A 21,978-nucleotide genomic window follows, 5' to 3' on the forward strand; every position below is an offset into this window, starting at 1 on the left:
ACAATTCAATTTATTTGTTGGTCTCCATAAGTCTTCAACTCTAAGATGGAAGTCTAATTATAGCCTTCTGGTATCAAAATTAACTCAGACATATGTCCAATAGTCCTTGAGATGTCTTGCTATCTCCCTCTCTCCCAAGTCTACAGTCATCTGAGTAAGTGGCTGGAAAATCCTTTTACAAAGGAATGAGGATGTAATTACAGTTATAAGGATCTTTCTGTAGGTCATCAATACAATTTAGTAATAACAGACCAACTCCACTCTTTTTGTATACAATGTTTCTGCTATAGCCTTCAAGTGCCTGAATCAGCAACGGAGTTCCCTTCATTAGCATGTTTTCCCAGGTAACCATCATTGAATTGGGATTGGGCTGTCACATTGTGCCAGATGCTATCTGTGCCTCAGGATGGGTTGCTCCTTGCCAGCCAGATGGTGAGTGATCCCATCTCAGAACCCCATTTTACTGTGGTTTCAACTGTGTCAGTTTAGGTCTTCTGGGAAACAGATGTCAAGATGGGATTAGAAGAGCAAGAGATTGATTGCAGGAAATGTTTGTGAAAGGTAAAGGAAGAAGGAACAGGAGTAGACTGGAAAAACCTTTAAATTGGAATGAGGTCTGACACCTGAAAAGAGACAGAGAAGCAAGGACAAATAGGAGACCCTGAGACTGCAAAGCACGTTTGATGAAGTCTCAGCCAGGCTTATGGGAAGCTTGGGTGCAAAGATTGCTTGTTGGAGGAGGTCTTCTGCATCTGGCAGAAGTGTCCATACTCTGGTACCCTTCTGTGCTCAGTCTCGGGCTTGGAGCAGCCCAGAGTCAGTATGACCTCAAATGAAGCATACTTATAATAAAATTTATTTGTTATTTATCTAAAATTCAAATTTAACTGGATATCCTGGATTTTCATTTATTTTATTTGGCAACCCTATCATAATGGCAAGGTTGAAATTATATGTTAGCACAACAGCATGGTCACCTACTCACTAAGGCTGATTTAGGTACTGACCCTGCCCACAACTGAGACCAGTGGTGAGTCCCCAGTATATCACCATTCTCGAAGGAAACCAAAAAGCAACTTGGGGATAAGTTGATGACACTGAGCCTCTTCAAAACTTCATGGGACAATGATTCATCTTGACTGTAATCCACATAATTTCCTTTTTTTAAATGTTTATTTATTTATTTTTGAGATAGAGCACACTAGCGTGATCAGGGGAGGGGCAGACAGAGACAGCATTCCAAGAAGACTCCAGGCTGTCAGCTCACAGTCTGAAGTGGGGCTCAAACTCATGAACCGTGAGATCATGACCTGAGCTGAAATCAAGAGTCAGACGCTTAACTGACTGAGCTATTCAGGCATCCCAACATAATTTCTGAATACGAGTTTGCCTTTCTTTCCTGGAGGGCCTCAGCCAGCACCACTATTTAAGAATGTAGAGTGATCTACTGAGATAGGATTTTATCTAAGACACAGGATTTGACCCAGAGGTCCACTTTCTGACCAAAGGAGTTTAACATTGGGCACAAGGCCTGGGACTCTATTACATACTGCACCACTAAAAAGGTGCTAACCAGATAGAGTAATGAAATAGTATGTTGAAGGTACAGCTGAAATGTCAGTTTGGAGATGATACCCTGAGAGGGTGGGCCATCACCCAACAGAAAGCAGTATACACCCTAAGTCAATGACATCCTAGATCAATATTATATGGAAGAGTATACAAGTTTGGGTGTGGGAGTAGGAGTTGTATTGTTTGTTATCACTCCCGGTGACCTACTTGGGGAATTTGTGCTTCCCACACTTATAATTCTGTATTGTGCAGGTTTGGAGTTGTTGGCTCTAAGATTGCAAATGCTTTCTCCAGGGCACACAGGAGCCCCATTGAATTTTAATCTGTGGTTGCTACCTGGTTACTTTTAGCACCAGCCAAAAGAAAACAAGCTGCCTGGTCACGTTTGGCACCATCCAAAAGAAAACAAGTCAGCATCATATCACAGGAAATTGACCCTAATCATCAGGAGGAAATAGGGCTATCACTATACAATGGGGGCAGGCAAGAATAGATTTTGTGTCTCGGTGACCCAGTTAGGTATCACTTGGAAATGACAAGTCTTCCAGCCATGGCCCAGAAAGGGCATGGTGTCCAGAGTCTCAGACCCTTTAGGATGAAGCTTTTAGTCACTGCACCAGGTAAGATACCTAGATGAGCAGAGATAGTGGCAGAGAGTAACAAAAAATCTGGAATTGGTAGTGCAGTACAGGGATAATGAATATCAGTTAAGGTCCTAAGACCAGATCCAGTGGCTGGTGCTATAATGTCTTTCACTGATAAGTTTTCCTCAGGAAAAGAAACTTGACATAACCATGGGATAATTGCTGCAGAATTTATCTATATGGAGCAAATGAGCCTGAGAAAGGTGAGAAATGAACGATAGTAGATGCTGTGGTGTGTTGTCAAGCCCTTTTATATCCATGCTCCTTTGGCACAGAAGCTCGTATTTCTCCAGCTTCTGACACTGTTGGAGGCTGACAGGCTTCAAGTGAGTCCTTCTCTAGACATACCTGACTTCATGTATTTCCAAGTTTATGCTCACATCCAATGACTGGTCAGTACAAAAGTATAGAGGCCCAGCTCCCTTGCCTTGATTTGCAACAATTTGGAAGGCTCATCCCAACTCCAGAATTTACCATGTGTTCAGCTGAGGCCCTTATTGTGACTGCATCACAGGCCTGGCTCCCTTTCACTATCTTCAAGGGTGTTGACCTTAAAACCAGTTCCTAATCAACCTCCTGCGTTCTAATCTTAGTCTCAGAGACTGCTTCCCAGAAAAACTGATAAGTAACAGTGTGTTTTGGTATATATTACTTTTTGCTTTTGCTTCAATGATTGCTATTTCTTAGTACAAAAAAAATTTCAATATTTTCCTTTATAGTTTCTGGTGTTTTAGGCTATGCTTAGAAAGGCCTTTTCCATCCCAGGATTATAAACATACCCATATTATCTTACGGTTTCCTTAAAACATCTTCAAATTTTTGATTTATCTGTAATTTTGATGTAAAGAGAGAGGTAGTGACTCAGTTTTATTTTTTGTTTTTTTAAATGTTTATTTACTTTTTTGAGAGAGTGTGAGCTGGGAAGGCACAGAGAAAGAGAGAGACAGAGTGGGAGTGGGAGACACAGAATCTGAAGCAGGCTACAGGCTCTGAGCTGTCAGCTCAGATCCTGATGCGGGGCTCAAACTCAAACCTTGAGATCATGACATGAGCCGAAGTTAGACACTCAACTGACTGAGACACCCAGGCATACTATTTATTGTTTTTTAAATGATTCTCTTTACACTGGTTTTTTTAAAATTATCTTTCCCCCCAAATTTTCTAAGGTATAATGTGTTTTTTGTCATTTATCCAATTTCTAGGTTTCAATACATAACTCATTTTTCATCCATTGTGATTACAAATTTTTGTGAGTGCAGTGTTGGCTGCATCCCATGTGCTTTGATATGTAGCTTTTCTTCATTAATTTTAGTTTTTAGATATTATACACCCAATTTCAAATTATTTTTTGAAGAACTGTTTACATGAGCTTTTTAAAATTTACAAATGGTAGGAATTTTATTTGTTCTTAGCTTTGTTGTAGTGTGATTAAGGACTATGTTTTGCACTATTTCTATTTCAAAAACATAACCTGGCTACTTTTTTCTACATCTTTCTTTTTTTTAAATATAATTTATTGTCAAGTTAGCTAACATACAGTGTATACGGTGTGCTCTTGGCTTTGGAAGTAGATTCCTGTGATTCGTCCCTTACATACAACACCCAGTGCTCATCCCAACAAGTGCCCTCCTCAATACCCATCACCCATTTTCCCTGCCCCCTACCTCCCAACAACCCTTAGTTTGTTCTCTGTATTTAAAAAGTTTTCTTCCTTCTCTGTTTGAAACTATTTTTTCCCTTCACACACAATGAAAAAGAATGAAATCTTGCCATTTCCAACAATGTGGATGGACCTGGAGGGTATTATGTTAAGTGCATCTTCCTAATGTAAGTAAAAGTGAGGAACTATTTTCCTTGTTCTAAATTTTACTTATATTTTCCCATGGGTTAGAACATCAGAAAATACACAGTAAAAGCATCTGGGTTTCTTACAAGAAGGTTTTTGAACATCCTTTTAAGAACTTTATGGCAAAAATGTTGGCTGTTCACATGCCATTTTTGTCTCCTAGTTGGTTCTTGTTATTTTTTCTGAGTTCCCTTAGGGTTGGGTGTATCACAGGATTCCAGGGCCAACATTCTTCAATATAACCTTTAGAGAGTTTTTGTTTAAAGTGTGGATCAACTAAGCTCTCCAGACTTAGTCCTACATAAGACAGGGTGTTAGGATTCCTGAGGTCTGGTCCCTTCCATTATCTGCTTGTGTGACAGTAGACATTCCTTTCTGTGCCTCAGCATCTGCATCTTTACATGGTGGTAGTGGAAGAGGAGTGTTCTGAGTCTGATAATCTGGAGGAAACTTCTGGCTTTCTGACTAGGTGAGGTTAGAATGATAGACAAAGCAAAAAGGACATGGCGGGGAGCACGAGCATAGAAGCAAGTAAGAGAATCATTAAAAGGGGGCCACCACTTGGTCACTGTCTTCCCTTCAGTTCTCCACTGACAGAAGGTACATGGTACATGCTTGGCAGGTCTGGGAGTCATGGATGGGAGAGGAGAACAGATAGGTTTGGGTCATTGATTTAGGATTTAAACCCTGAACTGAGAACAAACTTGAATGCCATACCTTCCATGCTTTGCTGATATATTTATTGATACATTTCCCCTTTTCAGGTGATGGTGACAAAAAGCAGATGAGTCCCCCTACCCTACCCACCCCCCAATAAAATACAGACACAGATTTCATTCAGCATATACAAGCATTGGGGCGTGTCCAAATTCACCTCACTGGGTTACTGGAGCCAGGAGAGGTTCGGTCTTGGGGGCCCAGGAATTGAGCAGCCAATGCTAAAGAGAGGCTGCTACTCTGGGCCTTGCCACTGGGGTGCTGGCAGAGGCAATAGAATCAAATCATGGTGAACAGAGTTGCTTAGCCCTGTCATGTAGTCTAGAAGGTGACAGTGGGCTCCTGGGTACTTTCCAGTGAGATCCACAGTCCCATAGAAATCTGTGCCTCAGGGTTCTCATCTGCAAAATGGGGATAAGAATCCTGCTCTGAATCACAGGCTATGATAAGGCTCAAAATAGAAATAACTTCTCAAAAGTGCTTTGCAAAAGGTAAAGTGCTATACAAATTTAAGGGAATTCAATTAATTGCGATTGTGAGCGCCCCAGGATAACAGTGGACTGGCTCATGGGTCCAGGGGCCAAGGAAGTGATAAAACTCTTATGTTGTGCCTTTAGAGGGCACCAATCAGTGCTGGTAATGCCCACTGCAAAGCAAAGTTCTCTTAATTTCTTGGCCCCAGGAAGTCACCATGGCCTAGCACCTGGGTCGGGGCTGGGAAAGTCACTAGGGAAGCTACAGAAAATGTCACAGGGGTCAAGGAGGAGGAAGAAGGTGGCATCCAAAGCAGGGAGTCGTTACTATTATCACACACAAAAATAGATACCCAATGGATGCAAGGCATTGAATTTGTAGTGCAGATGAAGAATGGAAGCGGGGGGTGGAGGGAGAAGGAGGTGGCACAGCAGCAGAGGGAGATACAGTCCCAAGGGCTCTCAATTGCTGGCTCCCTTCCTCCTAAATGGATAATATTGGTGTCTATCTGCAAGGGAAGGGAGGGCAGGAAGAGAAAACCAAGAATATAACACTGGACCTAAGGACTAGGATCCTCTTACCCTTTATACTGCTGCCCAGCATTTTAAGGTGTCAGGAACAGGCAAGCAGCTGGTCTATGCACTTTGAGGCTGAGGCCAGAACTGGGCCTGGAGCACCACAAAGGCAGTATTATTTCTGGAAAAAGGCAGTGGTTATCAGCACTGTTGTCGATAGCTAATCTGCTCATATTTGGGCATGGTCTTAGGGAGCTGGTCACGGACTGCCTGTGATTTTTAGGTCTGAGCATCATTAATGCCCCTTGAGGAACAGAGAGGTGGGCCATTTTACTTGAAATTGGCTGCCATGGAGAGTCAGTGAATGGGCCAGGTAGGGGAGACGGCCAGCAAAGAGGAAATCTCTACAGGCTTATATTTGAGGAATGGGGAAGGAAAGATACTGTCTTGTTGCTCCTGCTGCTGCTGCTGCTTTCCCCTGACTCCCTTGGCAAGGGGCGTGGGACCTCCTGGAGAACTGGGGAGGCTGCCCACAGGGTACCAGCTGGTACCTACAAGTTAAGGCAAACAAGCCAATACAGCACATTGAAGAAGAAGAAGGTCACTGGGAAAACAACTCGCGAGTAGTTATCCAGGCGGTAAATGTGGATGAAGAGGCGGCCCTGCTGCCAGATACTGCCCTCACACCTGGGGACCACACAGACATACTTCTTGCACCACTTGCAGCAACCGCCAGGATTCTGGATGCCACCTGGGCTGAGAGACTGCTGGGCTGGGCAAGATGGGCCCTCCTCTCCATCACTCTCATCAGAGTCCTCAATCTGGCACACAAAAGCATCAGGATGCTGATGGGCACTGGCACGGGGAGGCATAAGGGCACGGGCATGAATATCTGGCTGAAAAGAACAAGGAAAGAAGTGGGAAAAAGTCAAATGAAGGTGAATCAAGCCTAGGTGCTGTCTCAGGATTTCTGGAGATTCTGGTCTTGGCACACTGTTTTTTGTCCACCCTCTGCAATTCCCGGCATCACATCCAAAAGTTTATTCAACTACTACCCCCAATGCCAGGTTACCCCCACCCCATAACTTGGTGAGCTGGCCTCCCATGTGCCATGAGTCCTAGTGCCCTCACTTGCATGCCTCCACACCCCAAAGGCTTGCCACCACTCCCATACCCAGGTCATACATGGCGAAGTTTTGGAGAAGCACGGGGTTTTGTCCGGTTGTAGGTCAGGAAGTTGAGCACAGCAAACTCCATCAAAGCACAGAAGCAGAAGACAAAGCAGATGGCAATATAGAAATCCAAAGCGGTGATATATGAGACACGTGGGAAATTCTTACGGGAAAAGGTGCCCAGTGTGGTCATGGTGAGTACAGAGGTTATCCCTGTGAATGCACAGAAGTAGAGGTGGGCTCAGCTACCGATCCCTATGTTACACTGCTGAAAGGCCCCTCAAGAAGGCAATTCTGTGCCCATTTGTATGCCCATTTGCATGTATTACCCACTTACCTAGAGAGGTTCTGGCTGGAGCAGAGTCTTTCTTGATCCAAAAGGAAACCCAGGAAAGCATTGTAGTCACAGAAGAAGGGACATAGTTTTGAAAGGCTATAAAGCCAAATCGCCTGCTCACATTGAAGAAAAGTGTCATGACCATGAAATCACCTGGAAGACATTAAAAATACCATTTCATTACAGCAGATGAGGGTCTCCCCCAGGCAGGACATGCATAAGGGTCTTATTCAGCTCATGGGATTCCCACCAAAGTCCTAAAATAGAGGTAGATTATTCCAATGCCATATACAGAGAATCAGAAGAAGCCCAGAGAGGAGACTCACTGTAAGACCCATTGTCAGTTAAGAGCTGAGCCAGGGCCACAAACTTCGTTGCTTCTTTTTCAGCCCACTTCCCCACACTTCAGGGTGGCAGAAGTGTCAGATGAGAGTGAAAAAATCAGTTACCCTTCTAGCTATCAACACCACACAACTAATGTCCACATGGCTGACTGAGACCTTCACGCCCATTAAGGTGCAATATCTAGTCTGCAAAATCACAGCCTGACACATGCACTACTGGTCTTTACACTGTATACTCTCAGGGGATAAGCCAAGGATGGCCTATTATGTGGTGGGAAAAGCATAGAATCAATTTGGCCTCCTTCCTATTCATTTGTATGCTGGTAAAATGCTTTAGTTGCACTGTTGTACCAAAGGCCAAAAGAACTCAGTTGCACACCCCCAAACTTTTCCTGGTTCCCTATTCCACAAAAAAGCTACAGAGTCAAGTGTGCACTTTGTAACCTCATACTAAATAAAGGCTCACCATGACTTGGCTCCAACTGACATCTTACACACACACACACACACACACACACACACACACACAAACACACACCTTCCTGTAGGCTCATCTCATACACTCTCAGATTCCCTGAGATAGCTTGCATAGTTGCACCAATATTCAAATTCTAGACTCTCTGTTCCTTAGTCTATTATCCTAATCCAAATTGGCTGCTGCAAAAAAATAGAAAAATTAGCTGAAAGTGAAAATTAGGGCATCATGTCCTTGATGTTGCCTCTTTCCCTACAGAGTGATGGCTCTTATAGTACTTATGACAATAGAAGAATTAGCATCTTCTATTATACCCTTCATGCTGCCTTATGCTCTGACATGCTCATCCCAAACACTCTACATGCTCATCAGGACTGCAGAGATTCTGATGGCTTTCCTAGAACCCAGAACTCCCCATTTCACTTTCAATATCACATAGGGTTTGTGATAGCTCAAATTCTGTTAGTGAAGCTAAGCTCCAAACTTCCACCTAAGTGATGCTGTAAAATTCCTTGGCCTTGAGTTAGGTGGTCTTTTAAAACACTACAAGGTTTAGACTCCTCATGGAAGCCCTGTGGCTTGGCTTTTGCCCATCCAAGCCCAGCATGGGCTGGAACCTAACAGATGCTCAGTGACACTTACTACTGACTGACAACAGCTTTGTAAGCAGACCAGAACACGAACATGTCTATGTGTCCTTCTATTTTGAAAAGTATATCACCTGCCTTCCAGGTCTGGGTATACTGGAGCTAAATGAGAAGAGAAGTCTTTCCTACTCACCTTGAAAGTACTGACATTTAAAGGGCAAGACTTCTTGTGATCTTACAGAAAAAAAGGTAAGGAAGTGGTCTAGGGTCAGTAGAATATGTGTAATCAGAGTAGTAGATTTGGGGATAGAACTCCTCTTCCAGGCCTGCTACAACCACTCCATTCAAAACTTATATATTTTTGTTGGAAGATGTATTATCCTATCAGCTTTTTCCATATTTATTTTCTTTATTCCAGCCAAAGAATGACCTTTTCCACTGGGTAAGCTTTGGAAAGCTGAGAGAAGGATACCAACATACAATTTATTATTTGTGAGGAATGAAGGAGCATGGGTAAGGGAAAAAGGATATCTGGGGCTGAGAAGACAAAGTCAAAGTCAAAACAAAACAATCCCTCCCACCAAACTAAAGATGCTTTTGCTTTTCTCTCGTTTGGCTAGACCAGAGTTTGTCACTGTACTGTCACAGGAATGCAATTTAAAAGACTGAGTCTAGAGTACTGGGACTAGAAGAATGAGTGGACCCAAAGCTTTGAAGAACAGGGAAGGAAAAGGAAATAGGCTGTAGAGTCTATAAAAGATTGTGACCCAGAGCTGGGACCATAATACTAGTAATTTAATCTTGACCCTGGAGAAGAGTGGGCTTACCACAAGTTCAGTAGTTCTAAGGAAAAAGAACCAGGTAGGAGTCCCAGAAACTCCAATTTCAGATGAACAGCAACAGTTTTCCAATGGACAGAGTTGTCCAGAGATGGGTGAAACTCTCTTAAGAGAAAGTGAACTCCTGGTCATGGGTAAGGTCCCATCAGAGTCTCAATAGCCACCAGTGAAAGTTACCTCACTCACTGCAGGCAAGGGTGGAGTCTCTAAAAGCCTCCTGAAGCAGTGAGAGTCTCTGGTTCAAGGCCCAAAGTGACCAAAGTAGCAAGCTACCCCCACATTCTGACCCCTTAGAAGCTGAATATGTAGATAGATAGATGATAGATAGATAGATAGAACTGCCCAGAGGCTGATGGGAAGAGTTTCAGACCAACCTCAAAAAGAACTATGATACTGGAGAAACTATAATTCACAAGCAACTAGCCTCTAGCAGAAGAGAAAGAAGCCCTCCTCTTTTTTTCCCAAGAACAATCTTTTCTCCTAAGGAGGGCCAGTGCTTACCTACTGTCATTTCTTTGGTGATGATGCTAGCTCTGGGGCTTTGTAGTCACTAGGGGGCCATTTTGAAACAATGCACAGCCATCTACTAAACAGAATCACTAGTGACTTGAAAGCCCCTGGGCCTTGTCTCTTCTGCTTCTTTTGATGATGGGTCCCCACCTGTCTGGGAAAACTGAGGTGCAGAAAGGCAAGAGGCATGCCCATGGTTAGCTGGCAGAAGAGCAAGGTTAGAGTGTAGTATAGTATAGTATAGTATAGTATAACTGCTTACCCAGAGACCCTGAGAAAAAGAAAGGCATTTGTAAAACAGCCCTCTGCCCCTGCCCTAGTACTGTGGAAGCAAATCTCTGGCCAGAGGAGCATGACCCATCCCTCCCCCCATGACCAGCTCAACAAGTACAGTGAAAGCAGATTTTCTGCCTAGGCACAGAAGCAAAGCAAGACTCCTCCTATGGCAAATGGCTGGTGGGGTGACTGTCTCCATCCGCATCCTGGAAATGATGAGTATACTATACTATACTATACTATACTATATATTATACTATACTTGGTCAGTTCGTGTGAAGAGGGTTTCCAGGGCTGCTCTGGGAGAAACCCTGGGGAGGTCCCTTAGATTTTCATTGAGATCACCTAGGAACCAAGCAAAGACACTCATACCTAATTGGAAGCTGATGGTGAAGAGACCCAGGACCTCCCCTTTAGTCCTTGTTAGGTACAAAGTCAGGAAACCAATAATAACCATGTCCATGTTGAATCCACCGTGAAGGCTTTGACAGGAATCTGTGCTTGTAAGAGCTGCGCTGTTATTTTTTTAATATAATTTATTGTCAAATTGGTTTACATACAACACCCAGTGCTCATCCCAACAACAGAGCTGCTCCTTTAAAATAAATGTTGATGCAATAGGAATTGTAGTTGCTGAAATTTCCCTTATACCATCTGAGCCCTCACCTAGCTCACATTAGAACTCTAGCCTCTACTTCCTATTAGGACCAACTTTGTTTCCCACTTAACCCAGCTTGGATTGGTTCTGGGTACGAAGAACTCACATGAGCTCCATTCCCCAAAGTCATCCAATCAGGTCGGTTTTAACAAAGATCTAGAAACTGGGGGCATCTGGGTGACTCAGTTTGTTAAGTGCCCGACTCTTGATTTTAGCTCAGGTCATGATCTCTCAATTTGTGAGATCAAACCCTGTGTCAGGCTCTGTGCTGACAGCGTGGGGCCTGCTTGGAATCCTCTCTCTCCCTCTCTCTCTGCTTCTCCTCCACTCATGCTCACTTGCTCTCTCTCTCTCTCTGTCTCTCTCTCTGCTCCTCCCCTACTCTCGCTTTCTCTCTCAAAATAAATAAATCTTAAAAAAAGACGTAGAAACTGAAGGGTCTGCATGACAAAGCTAGTTGCAAATGTTGACAGCAGTAAACTTTATCTACTTACCTACCCTCTCAGGGAGTTGGCAAAGCACTTACTCCTTTGCAGATGAGAGTGAGATGTAGTTACAAAGTCTCAGTTTCCTCTGCAAACAGTTGTAAGTGGTTAACGTTTACAAGACAGGAGTCATGTTCTATAAAATTTCCATGGGATAATTGCATACATTTATATATATGGATGGTCACCCCAGTCATTCTTACCACCCCCTTACCAGACCTCTACTAAGCCCTTGTTCCATAGGTACACATACCAGTTGGGGTTGAGACTGTTTCAGTAATGTTGGTCACTCCTGTAAAATCAAACTGAAAGAGCTTCCAGGAATTCTTCTCATTGATTTCAAGCTTGAAATCTTCCCATTTGTAGATCATCTCACTCTCAGGATAGGAAACTGTAAGGCAACGTGGGAAGGAGGGTCATGTGAGACTGGGAAACCAAGCATGGAGTCTGAGAAATGCCTTGGAGTCCTGACTCTGGCCTCACGAGCTGTGGGACCTTGCCTTTCTTCCTCATTGTTGAAGTTCACTCAATATGTGCATTTATTGAGCATTCCTTAGTACCAGGCTCTGTGCTGGAAATATAGAGATGAGCAAGGCAGAAGCCTTGCCCTCATTCACATTTAATTGAATAAGATAGTAAATATACATCTGTAATTGTTGGAGTTGCTGAGAAACTTCCACCCGTGGGACAGTGGAAAAACAGATGAGGGAAAGACCACCTGGAGACCCACCCAACAAAAATTTTATACAATAGTTGACATTTCCAATAAATCTTAAAAGCTGAGTAAATATTCTCTGTATGGGTGAGGCTGGAGGGGTGAGGAGGGTGTTGTATGCACAGAAAGGTGAAAATGCCTGATGGATTATGGAAATGCCAAAAGTTCAGGATGGCTAACTCACAGATGCTGGATGAAGCATACAGGAATGGGTGGCAGGGGCCAGTAAATGAAGTACCTTGAGAGTCATTATAAGGAATTAGGAATTGACCCATGAGATTTCAGGGAGGATTTGAAACTAAAACACGACCTAGTCTAGATGATGCTTCAGCTAGGTCACTCTTGTCATTATATGAAGATAGCTTGTGGACAGGGAGACCAGTTTTAGGAGGCCAGTGCAGTAATCCAGGCCCAATAAAATGAATGAAGGCAGGAATCAAAGCTGTGGCAGTGAGAATGCAGAGAAATAGGATCAATAGAGACTCAGGAAGGAAAACCAACAAGATATGTTGATTGATTAGATATAGGAGGTGATGGAGAAAGAAGCATCAAAATTCTTGGCTTGGACAACTGAGTGGCTGATGGTGCCTTTCAATGACACAAATGAGAACACAGAAGCAACACATTTGTTTTGGAGGTAGAGGTTGGGAGGAGACAATGTATTTAGCTCTGGACATGTTCAGTTTTAAAATAAAGATGTTGTGAAAGCCCAAGTGGAAGATGACAAAGACCTAAACCAAGGTACTGACAGTGGAAATGCAGAGGAGTAGACATACTTGAATTACATTTCAGAGGTGGGTGACTGACTTGAGATGGAGTGGAAGGAAGACGGAAGAACCCAACACGAGGTCCAGGTGAAGCAACACAGTATTGTCAGCAAGAAAGGAGATAGAGGAGGCTCTGGGAAAATCTGGCACCATTTTAGGAGAAAAGCAGAGGCAGAAAAATGTAAAGGGCAAGGATGAGAAAAAAGAAGGGGCTCAGCATGACTCTGGGGCCCCAGAAATCTAAGAAGGTACTCACAGCTAGAGAAAGACAGAGGGCAAGAGTGAGAATCCATTGGAAATTTGAGCATGTGAAGTAAACATCCAGCATCAATGGTCATCCTGGAAGGGAGAAAGGAGCCTCATTAGGCTGGCCTTGAGCACTTAGGTATCCACCCACCTTGGGCCTGGGCACCACCACCAGTGAGTGGCAACATTGGGATTTGAAACAAAGAGCTCAAAGGAGAGACAAAAAGGAAGAACAGCTTGAAAGTATCTGGCTACTTTGATTTTCATAATCAGAGAAATGTGTGGACCAATTTAGATGGGCTTTTTTTTTCTTGCCCATCCCAGCTTCCAGGACTTGCCAACACTTTCTCACTCTCTACCACCTTCACACCTCATACCACCCATACAAAATCTTCCCCGGCCAAGCATTCAAATGTCCAGCCTGTTCTTAGATAGACATGTTTTCAACTGCTGTGTTGCTGCTCTGCCTGGACAATTCCAACACCATGGATGTGTCTTTACAGCCAGTGCCCACTTGGGATGGAACTGTCCAGGCAATGTAGTCATACTGTACATTCTAGTGGGGGGACTTGTGGACTGGGAGCCAAGTAACTGGGTACCAGTCCCAGATCTGCCATGAACTTGGTGTGTTGCTTTAAGCAATATCTTTCTGTTTTGAGGCCTGGTGTCTGTGTCTATACATGAGGGGGTTGAGCTCATGGTCTAGGAAAGCTGGAAAGGCCCTTAGAAGTATCACTGAGGATGACACCTATGTTCATGATTCTTTGGCAAAAAGAGTCCCAAGAGGTAATATTCCAGAGGTTTGACATACCTAATTGTGTACAACACCTTGCCATCCTTGTGGATGCGAACCATCTGGTTGGGCATGGTGATCACATGCTCTTGGGTCCTCTTAGAATTCCTAAAAAACGTGTCCGGGATCCATAACTGGCTCACCATGTTGCCATTCAGAACAAAGCTCTCAAAGCTGCCATTGTAACGGAGGCGTTCATCATACCAGGTCTGGCAGAAGGTGATGTCAATGGTGTATTCCTGGTAGGATGGGTAGAAAAGCACACACCTAGATCTGTACAGGCAAAGAATATTCCCATGCCATTCTGCGAAGGGCCCATCAAGCAGATAGGAGACTACTTAGGTTTGCACAGAGGACAGCATGAATTAGGCTGTAGGAACTTTTCTATTTCCAGGTATTCCCAAAAGAAAGGAACATTCCCAGATAAACAACAGTCAGTGAAGACACATTTCATCTAGAAACAGACAGGCAATGGTTGTGTAACTGCACAGGCTGGGCTCATCGCATCACCACCACCTTGTAGGGTTATGGTATTACTCCAGCCAGGTAAATGCCCTCTCAGTCCCCACATTTCCATAGCAAAACAAAGGTCTCAACTCAAAATCATTTTAAACATTTACAAACACACACCTTTGGTTGTATATGGTGAAGATTCCCCTTTCAGCTTTTATTTGGAGAGCACAGATGTTAATTAACCTCAATCCTTCATTCTCCAGAGTTATATTTAAAAATGAAGTGCTTTGAGTCATAAGAGAGGTGTGTATTTAGTCTCATGTTTTTTAAATCATTGTTTTGTTTTGTTCTTCCTTTTAAACAAGGGCACCTAACCTCTGAATGTGTGTGTGCATGTGCATAGATACACCTATGATTATTTGGTCTCCAGATCATATTATCTGTCCCATAAACTATCCATTAAATATCAAGAAAGATATTTAATAGGAAGAAGCATGAGAAGCTAGAGATTTGCACTACTGGTATTGGAGGGTAAAAAGTAAAACAGCGTGAAGAGCAAGTGCCAGACCTAGGCCAAGGGGGAACCTTGAGGGTTATCCAACCTCCTTTATTTCAGTGGTAAGGAAACTGAGGCTCAGAGAGAAAAGGACCTGTCCAAAGTCACACAAAGACAGCATACTAGTTCTGATGCTCAGAGCACCATTACCATGACGTTGTCCTGGGATGGCCTTCACTGATTTCCCTCTCAATGGCTTATTTCACTTGCACCAATAATCCCTTTGGGAACCAAGGTCCAATTTCCCCATATAGAATCCCTAGGTCTTTCTCCTGAGTTATCCTGCATCAAACAATGAACACTAACCAGAAACCCATAGTGCTGGAGGCCATTGGAGCCCTCAGGGGAAAGGTCAAGACAATCCCAGCTTGGCTTTGCTGCCTAGGCCAAAAGGTGGTGATAGCAATTGCCAAATTGCTGGAAGCTAGCCTCCCAGACTGAGAAGGTTCCCTGGAGTAGCTCAGAGAAGCAGACAGAAAAAAGCATAGCTACTATTCACATGGGAGCCCACAGCCCTGCCCCACACAGCCCAACCAACCTTCATAAGTGGCTTTCAGAGTGTTTCTACAGTCCCAAGTAGCTTGCAGTTCCAACTTGGCATACAGAGCCTTCTTCATTTCCAGGCCATGTGAACTAACCCACACTACGCTCCTGCTCTGTGTTATACTGTTTCAAATAAGCATTTAATTTCTATTTAACAAGATACCAATTGTAAGGTCATTACACAGCAACTGATAACCAAAAGTTCGGTTTTTCCCCAATTTGACAATGGTACTTGGGTTGTACATCTTTTTTAGCTCAGCTGAAGCTCTAGAAATTCAGCGTCAAGAAATTGGCTTAATTAGAATTGCCTGCAACAATTATCACAGCAAGAAGCCTTAGCAACTGTTGGTGTTATGATGGGCAGTCATTCCCAGACTGGTCACTGCCTTCTAAGCTCAGGCTACGTGTCTCAAAAATTCAACCAAGAAACTGGTAGAAACATTTGATTTAAATCTCCATGCTGTGGGCTCAGGTTTCTCTCTTTAAGGACTTATCCTATGCTCTACACAACATCTGATTGACTGAGGGGTGTGTGAACTCCCCTCAAACAACCATACCTCCTCTGTAACAATGTTTGCTGAGAGGCTCAATTGCTTCAAATGTAAAATAAGGATCCCAGTGGTAGCTTGCCTGCCACACAGGCTGTCATGAAGATCCAAGGAGACAAGTGTGCTCTGTTCATTGGCTGTGCGAGAGAGACATACACTCCTTCCTTACTAAGTACAAAACTCCACAGTGTCACCAGGGAAAAGTAGACTGTATAAGATCTATCACAGTTTTAAAGAACTATTTGGAACTATGTAAAAGACCAGACTTCTTGGGTGAAGTTTAATACCATATGTGTATCTGGCATCTTATAAAGGCCCTTGGCCTAGGCTAAAGCAGCACTTTATTGGCCAAAGAAAATCAAGCTGTTTATTCCTCTTTGGACCAGTTCTGTGTTGTATGCCAGGTTCGGTGACTACTGAGTTATTAGACTGTATCCCTTGGGATACAGTCAGGTATCAGGGGGAAAAATGACTTTTATAGAACATCTTTCATAACTCATTTGCTCAGTTAACATATATCGAGTCCTTGACACCAAGGAACCCATAATCAGGAGAGTAAGGCAGACATAGAGCACATAATTACAATACAGTGAGATAGGGAAGATCAGGCAAACAACTGTGATATAAGCTAGAAAAATCTGAATGTTAAAGAGAGGGGTGTGGTCTGAGTAAGAAGGGAGTAATTAATAGCTGTGGAGGTAAAGGAAGATGCCATGGAAGAGAAGCCATTAGAGACAGACCCTGAAGGATAAGGCTATGACATGTAGAAAATTGGAACAATGGCATTCCAAACAAGAAAGAGTTTGAACAAAGACTCAAAGGTACAAGGTGATCTGGGAACACCCATACTCTAGTCACTAGGGCATGTGGTCTCTAAAGGGGGGGGAAAGAAATAAAGCTCTGGGTTGGCTCCAGCCATGGAGGGCCTTGACCACTAGAGTGTGATGTTGAACTTCATGCTTTAAGCCAGGTCCCAGACCTGCAGGAGGCACATCACTCAGGAGGGCAGGTCAGTAGGTGGACTGAGGTAGGCAGAAACCTTGAATTTTGCATATTTCAAGGAGAGATAATAGAGGCTAACTGGGGACAGTCCTGACAGTAGAATGATAGCAATAGAAAAGGAAAGAAGAAACCAGGCCAAAATTAGAGAAGCAGTCTTAGAGCAAGAGTTGGTAACTATAGACTTAATTCTACAAAAATCATTAGAAAAAAAAGAGCCATTCCACTGTGATGTTTAAAGTTGCTTTATTACTTTTATTTTGAACAAAACACTAGAAGATATGGTCAGGATTCTGAAGGTCCTCTTCAGACAGCAAGGGACTTACCTTTTCCTGACTTCCAAAGTCAGTGTTGGTTACAATCTCCCCTCTCCAAAACAAAAACAAAGTAAAACCACAAAACTCTTCTTATGGACACACAGAGCAGAAAAAATAAGTATGTGAAAGGCCCCATGGTGAGCTTCCTGGGCTACAAGACACTGTAATAAAAAATCAGTACTCACCATGTCCAGGATAGAAATAGGACCAAGGGTGTTGACAGAGAGCTCCACAGTGACCACAGTGGGCTTTTCTGTAAAGGAAGCAGAAGTGGCAGAGGTAAGTGTCAAACAGGGACATGGGACAGGGGAGGGCGTGGTCAGAGGGGAGAACAGGTGAAGGATAGAGAGATGGTTTCAACATCACTCCTATTTCTTTCTTTGTTCTTTCATAGCAAGATCCAATTCACAGACTGTTAAGAGTTGGACATACCTTGAAGGCCAGTCATCTAGTCCACTCATTTTGCAATTGGAAAACTGAGGGTGAGAAAAGAAAAAAGTCTAGACCTAGGCTAAGGGTACTGCTGACACTAGAGTTGATATGTCTTACCCAACAGGTCAGCAACAGATTCCCTGGCCCATGTGCATGGCACCCTCACTTATACCCCAAACCCATTATCCACACCTATGCCCTCAACTTCCTGCTCCAGGAGGGGAATAGCTATGTTCTGATACTCACCACCAATGCCAGGGCGAAGTTTATGGTCATAGTTATTCAGGATACTGTTCAGGATGTGAGTGGCTGCTGGCAGTTTGCCAAGTGTGCTGTGGGGACCACTAAGAGTGGGCTTTGTTTCTTCAGAGAGGAGCTTCTCTTCAGCAGCCTGGGGCCGGGGCCCATAGACATCATCATGGGCAGAGGGTCCATTTTCTGATTCAACATGAGGTCCTTCACTCCTAGAACATACAAACACACAAAAAATGAAGCTCTGTTCTCCACTCCGTAGGGGTCACAGATGAGGCCTCTTGGGATAGAAACAAACCAAAACAAGTCTGAAACGCAAGACATAAAGAGTGACTGGTAACAGCAAATTTTAAGCCACTAACATAATATTTGTTAATTTCTTCTAAATCTTGCTACTCTTTGGGGACTTTGGGTACTATCCTTCCTTCATGGTAATTCTTTATTTTTTTTAAACCCAACAACAAAACCAAGCTCAAGATTTTAAAAGAATTTCTCAATGTAAGATGAAGAGGGCATTGGTGTATGAGCTCTGGCCAAGCTCTTCTGCTGTTACTAACACTAGTGTCCAGTCTGCCTTGACCAGCACCACTGGGGAGCAAATGGGCAGGAAGAAGTCCAGGATTTCTGAGGAACGCTCAGGAAAGCTAGAACAGCCTCTCCCACAGAAGGCTAGAACACCTTGGGAATATTCTGCATTTCTTTGTTTTTGTGAAATTCATTGCATTGGACTTGGGGGCCAGGGGTGAGGGAAAGCTCTGAGCACTAAGAAAAGGTTAGAGTCCCTTATGCAGAGACAGTCATCCAGGAGAGAAGGCCAGCTAGAATCCTACTTGAGTGCCATGCACGACAGCCAAAAACTAAGAATTAAATTAAGCAAAACAAAAATGTAAAAAGCCATTTGACAATGTACAAAAGTCACTGATGGTGTTAGAAGTTAGGGACCTGGTGCTTTTGCTGGAAATCAGTGAAGAAGTGAGCACCAGGGGGCTTCTGAGGTTCTGGTCATGTTCTAGTCCCTGATGTGGCTGCATTGATACCAGTGTCGTCATTTTCTGACAGCTCATTAGCTATACAGTAATGATTTGAGCACTTTTCTGCATATATCTTCTAATTCAATAAAAAAGTGTTTTGAAAAACAAAAATGCTAATAAAAATCTGCTAATCTATGGATCTTATTTGGATCTTGATTTTAAAAAGCAAACTAAAACAAAACAAAACCCATTTATGACACTATATGGGAGATTTGAACACTGGATAGTTTCTTCAGTATGACAAAATTATTCTAAAATTTTTGGTGTAATAGTGATATTTTATTATGTGTTTGGAGTCCTTATGACTAGAAATGCATAGTAAAATAATTGCATATGAAATAATATGATTTGCTTTAGAATATGATTTGCTCATAGAAATATGAGATTTGTTTTAGAATAATTTAAGCTGAAATGGAGAGTGTGTGAGGGACAGAGAAATTAAGTGTGGCCATGAATTGATAATTAATGAGGCTGGTGATGGGTACATGAGGATTCACTCTATTGTTCCTTCTAGTTTTATATATCTTTGAAAAAATATATAACTAAAAGCTTTTTCAAAAGCCATCAGCAAAAGTAATCTATGATGTTGTAAAGCAGGAGAGTGGTTTCCTTTGGGTAGGAGAGTGTATTGGGAGGGGGCATGTGGTCAAGCTTGTGGGGATTGGGTGGAGGGGACTAGCAACATAGGCATGGCCTCTGTGGTGCAGACCAGGAGCCTGACACTTTGTGCAGCAAAATGAATTTTTCTGCAGTATTTGAAGCACTTAGAATTGCTTAACTGGCATGTAGTGTGCCAGATTCATGCCATTTCTTGTGTCTGAAGTGGCTAATTCCCACTGTGGACAAGGGAAGAAATGGGCTTGACAAAAGCAGTTTCCATTTCCAAATAGCACATGCAGAGATGTCCTCTTTCCCTGAGGCTTTCCCCCCAGTCCTCTGACTAGATAATGCCAGCCACTGTTGCAGGGGAGGAAGAAAAACAGAGGCATGAGACCCTGCAAAATGAGTGACATGGCTAGCAGCATGGCACAATCAACACTGGCACTGCCAACCAAGACCACCCAAGAGCCTGCAGCAGCTCATCCCAGATGTCTAAAGCCAACAACAAGAGCCCCGAGGTTCAAGAGGCAAACAAACAAGCAGAGTCCCAGGGACCACTGAAGACCCTGTGTTGCCCAACTACTACATCTGCAATGAAAATGTCAGAAGGTGAGGTTGGTGTAATTCTACGATTAGCTTTTGTTAGTAACATAGAAACAAAACAAACATGCTCATCCTGGGATCCTTGAGGTTAAGGAACTGCTGGCACTGACAGCATACCTTTCCTCAGCCAGCCATTAAGCCCCCTTTGAGGGCTAGAAATAATAAGAACTTGAAAAATACTCACATACTGGACTAGTGAAATCTTTCCATGGGCCCTTTTCATGCACCCACATGCCTTTAGATGCAATGATCCAAGATGGAGCCGAAAGTCTGCACCCACTCCCACTACTGGGGATGCTCATCCAACTACCAGTGGGCAAGGGAAGGAGAGGGGGAGGGGACTGGCAGTGTCCTAAGAGGGGCCCACTGGATTCTTTTTTCCTCCAAATTAGCCCTCTTTTTCACCTTACAAGATGAAGAGTCTGAGGCCCACATGGGGGAAGGGCTGTGCCCAAAGTCACACAACCCACTTGAGGCTGAGCCTGGACCAGAGTAAGGTTTCCTGGTTTGATGTGGCCTTTGCCAACACACCTCACAGCCACCTCTTCAGCTCTTTGTTGACATCATGGGTTGCCATGTTGACAATGTCTGAACACCAGTTACTGCGGCCCTTCCCCCCACCTCCAAGGGTAGTATCCATCTGCTGTTTTTTCTGCTCCCCCTGCTTCCTTCAGCCCCCACTCCCAGACCCCTTTTGCCCTAGCCAGTAACCATGCCAGCTTTCCCAAACACTCCAACTCATACCTGGAGGGATGTAGATGACTGAAAATTCCTAGCACGCATTCAGAAATACTTGCCAAGCCCCTGCTGAGGCCAGCCCCCACAACTCAGGGCACTAGTGAGCCAGCAGGGAGCCCCACAGCCCCTCCCCTGAGGAGCTAAAGCAGTCTGTGGTGAAGAGAGAAGCCATCTCCTCTCTCCCCAAAACAGATAAGGAAGTGCCCAGTGCTGTGGAGACTTCTAGAATTGAAACCGTCTCAAAAATATGAAGCAGTCATCTTCCACTCAAAAAAGTCAGAAGTGCAGGGGGCAACCTTCCTAGCAAAATCCCAGGGCCAGAAGAGAGTGTGAGGGAAGCTGGCTGCTCAAGGGGAACTTGCTGTTAGCCTTTGGAAAAGGGGGGTGGGGACTGAAATCTAGGACCCAAACCTCAGACCTCAGAGAATAACATCCTTGGCCTCAGGTTCCAGTCTGCCCGGAGCTCTAGAGCCAGCAGGGTGGGGAAAAGGGGATGAACGAGGAAAGGGGAGGCCAGTGGCAGAAATGGGGTGGATAACTGGGGCGGGAATCCTTGGACTAAACTGGGGTTCCCGCCTAGGACTGACACCAAGAGGAGCGGCAGGAAGGTAAGCAAGTAAAGTCAGAGTTATCTGGCACAGTGCCTGGTGGTTAGTAGGCACTCAGAAAAAGAAATCTGAAAGAGAGGACAGACTAGCCAACACTCCAGCATTTAGGTACAGTTCCGCTCCCGGAGCCCGAGCGCCTTTCTGGGCGCCACCTTTACAAAGTCTCTCCCGGTCCTCAGAAGCGCGTGTCTACCCAGGTCGGTTATCCCGCGGGCCACTCGCCTCTTCTCATGGAAGACTCAGAGAGGGAGAGGCGTGCTCATCCCCTGGCTGTCGCCGTGGTTTTGGAGACCGGGCGGGAGTCTGGAGACGGGAGCAGCCAGGGG

The 21,978-nt window shown here is 44.0% G+C and overlaps 1 protein-coding gene across 2 annotated transcripts; it reads right to left on the reverse strand.

Annotated features, from left to right (window-relative positions):
- Positions 1-4,930: 4,930 nt before the first annotated feature.
- On the reverse strand, positions 4,931-20,803 carry GABRE (gamma-aminobutyric acid type A receptor subunit epsilon). 2 transcript variants are annotated; one of them, XM_042974518.1, is made up of 9 exons: positions 20,491-20,803; positions 18,067-18,284; positions 17,574-17,641; positions 13,991-14,211; positions 13,190-13,272; positions 11,705-11,842; positions 7,278-7,430; positions 6,954-7,153; positions 4,931-6,660 (listed from the first exon to the last, which is right to left on the reverse strand). In XM_042974518.1, coding segments are annotated over exons 1-9 (1,374 nt in total). In that variant the 5' UTR covers positions 20,493-20,803; the 3' UTR covers positions 4,931-6,369. The 2 variants fall into 2 exon arrangements, with proteins under 2 accessions (XP_042830452.1, XP_042830451.1); XM_042974517.1 differs by having other exon boundaries at positions 4,931-6,664.
- Positions 20,804-21,978: the final 1,175 nt, after the last annotated feature.

Source organism: Panthera tigris, chromosome X, assembly GCF_018350195.1.
Source record: "Panthera tigris isolate Pti1 chromosome X, P.tigris_Pti1_mat1.1, whole genome shotgun sequence".
NCBI classification, from domain to species: domain Eukaryota; kingdom Metazoa; phylum Chordata; class Mammalia; order Carnivora; family Felidae; genus Panthera; species Panthera tigris.

What these genes read in the sequence shown, in the direction of transcription:
- GABRE (XM_042974517.1), bottom strand. An exon ending in CCCTCTGTCTTTCTCTAGCT is followed by an intron (nt 11,843 to 13,189) that starts GTGAGTACCTTC and finishes GTTGCCTTACAG; the next exon opens with TTTCCTATCCTGAGAGTGAG. An exon ending in TCCAGCCAGAACCTCTCTAG is followed by an intron (nt 7,154 to 7,277) that starts GTAAGTGGGTAA and finishes GTGCATTCACAG; the next exon opens with GGATAACCTCTGTACTCACC.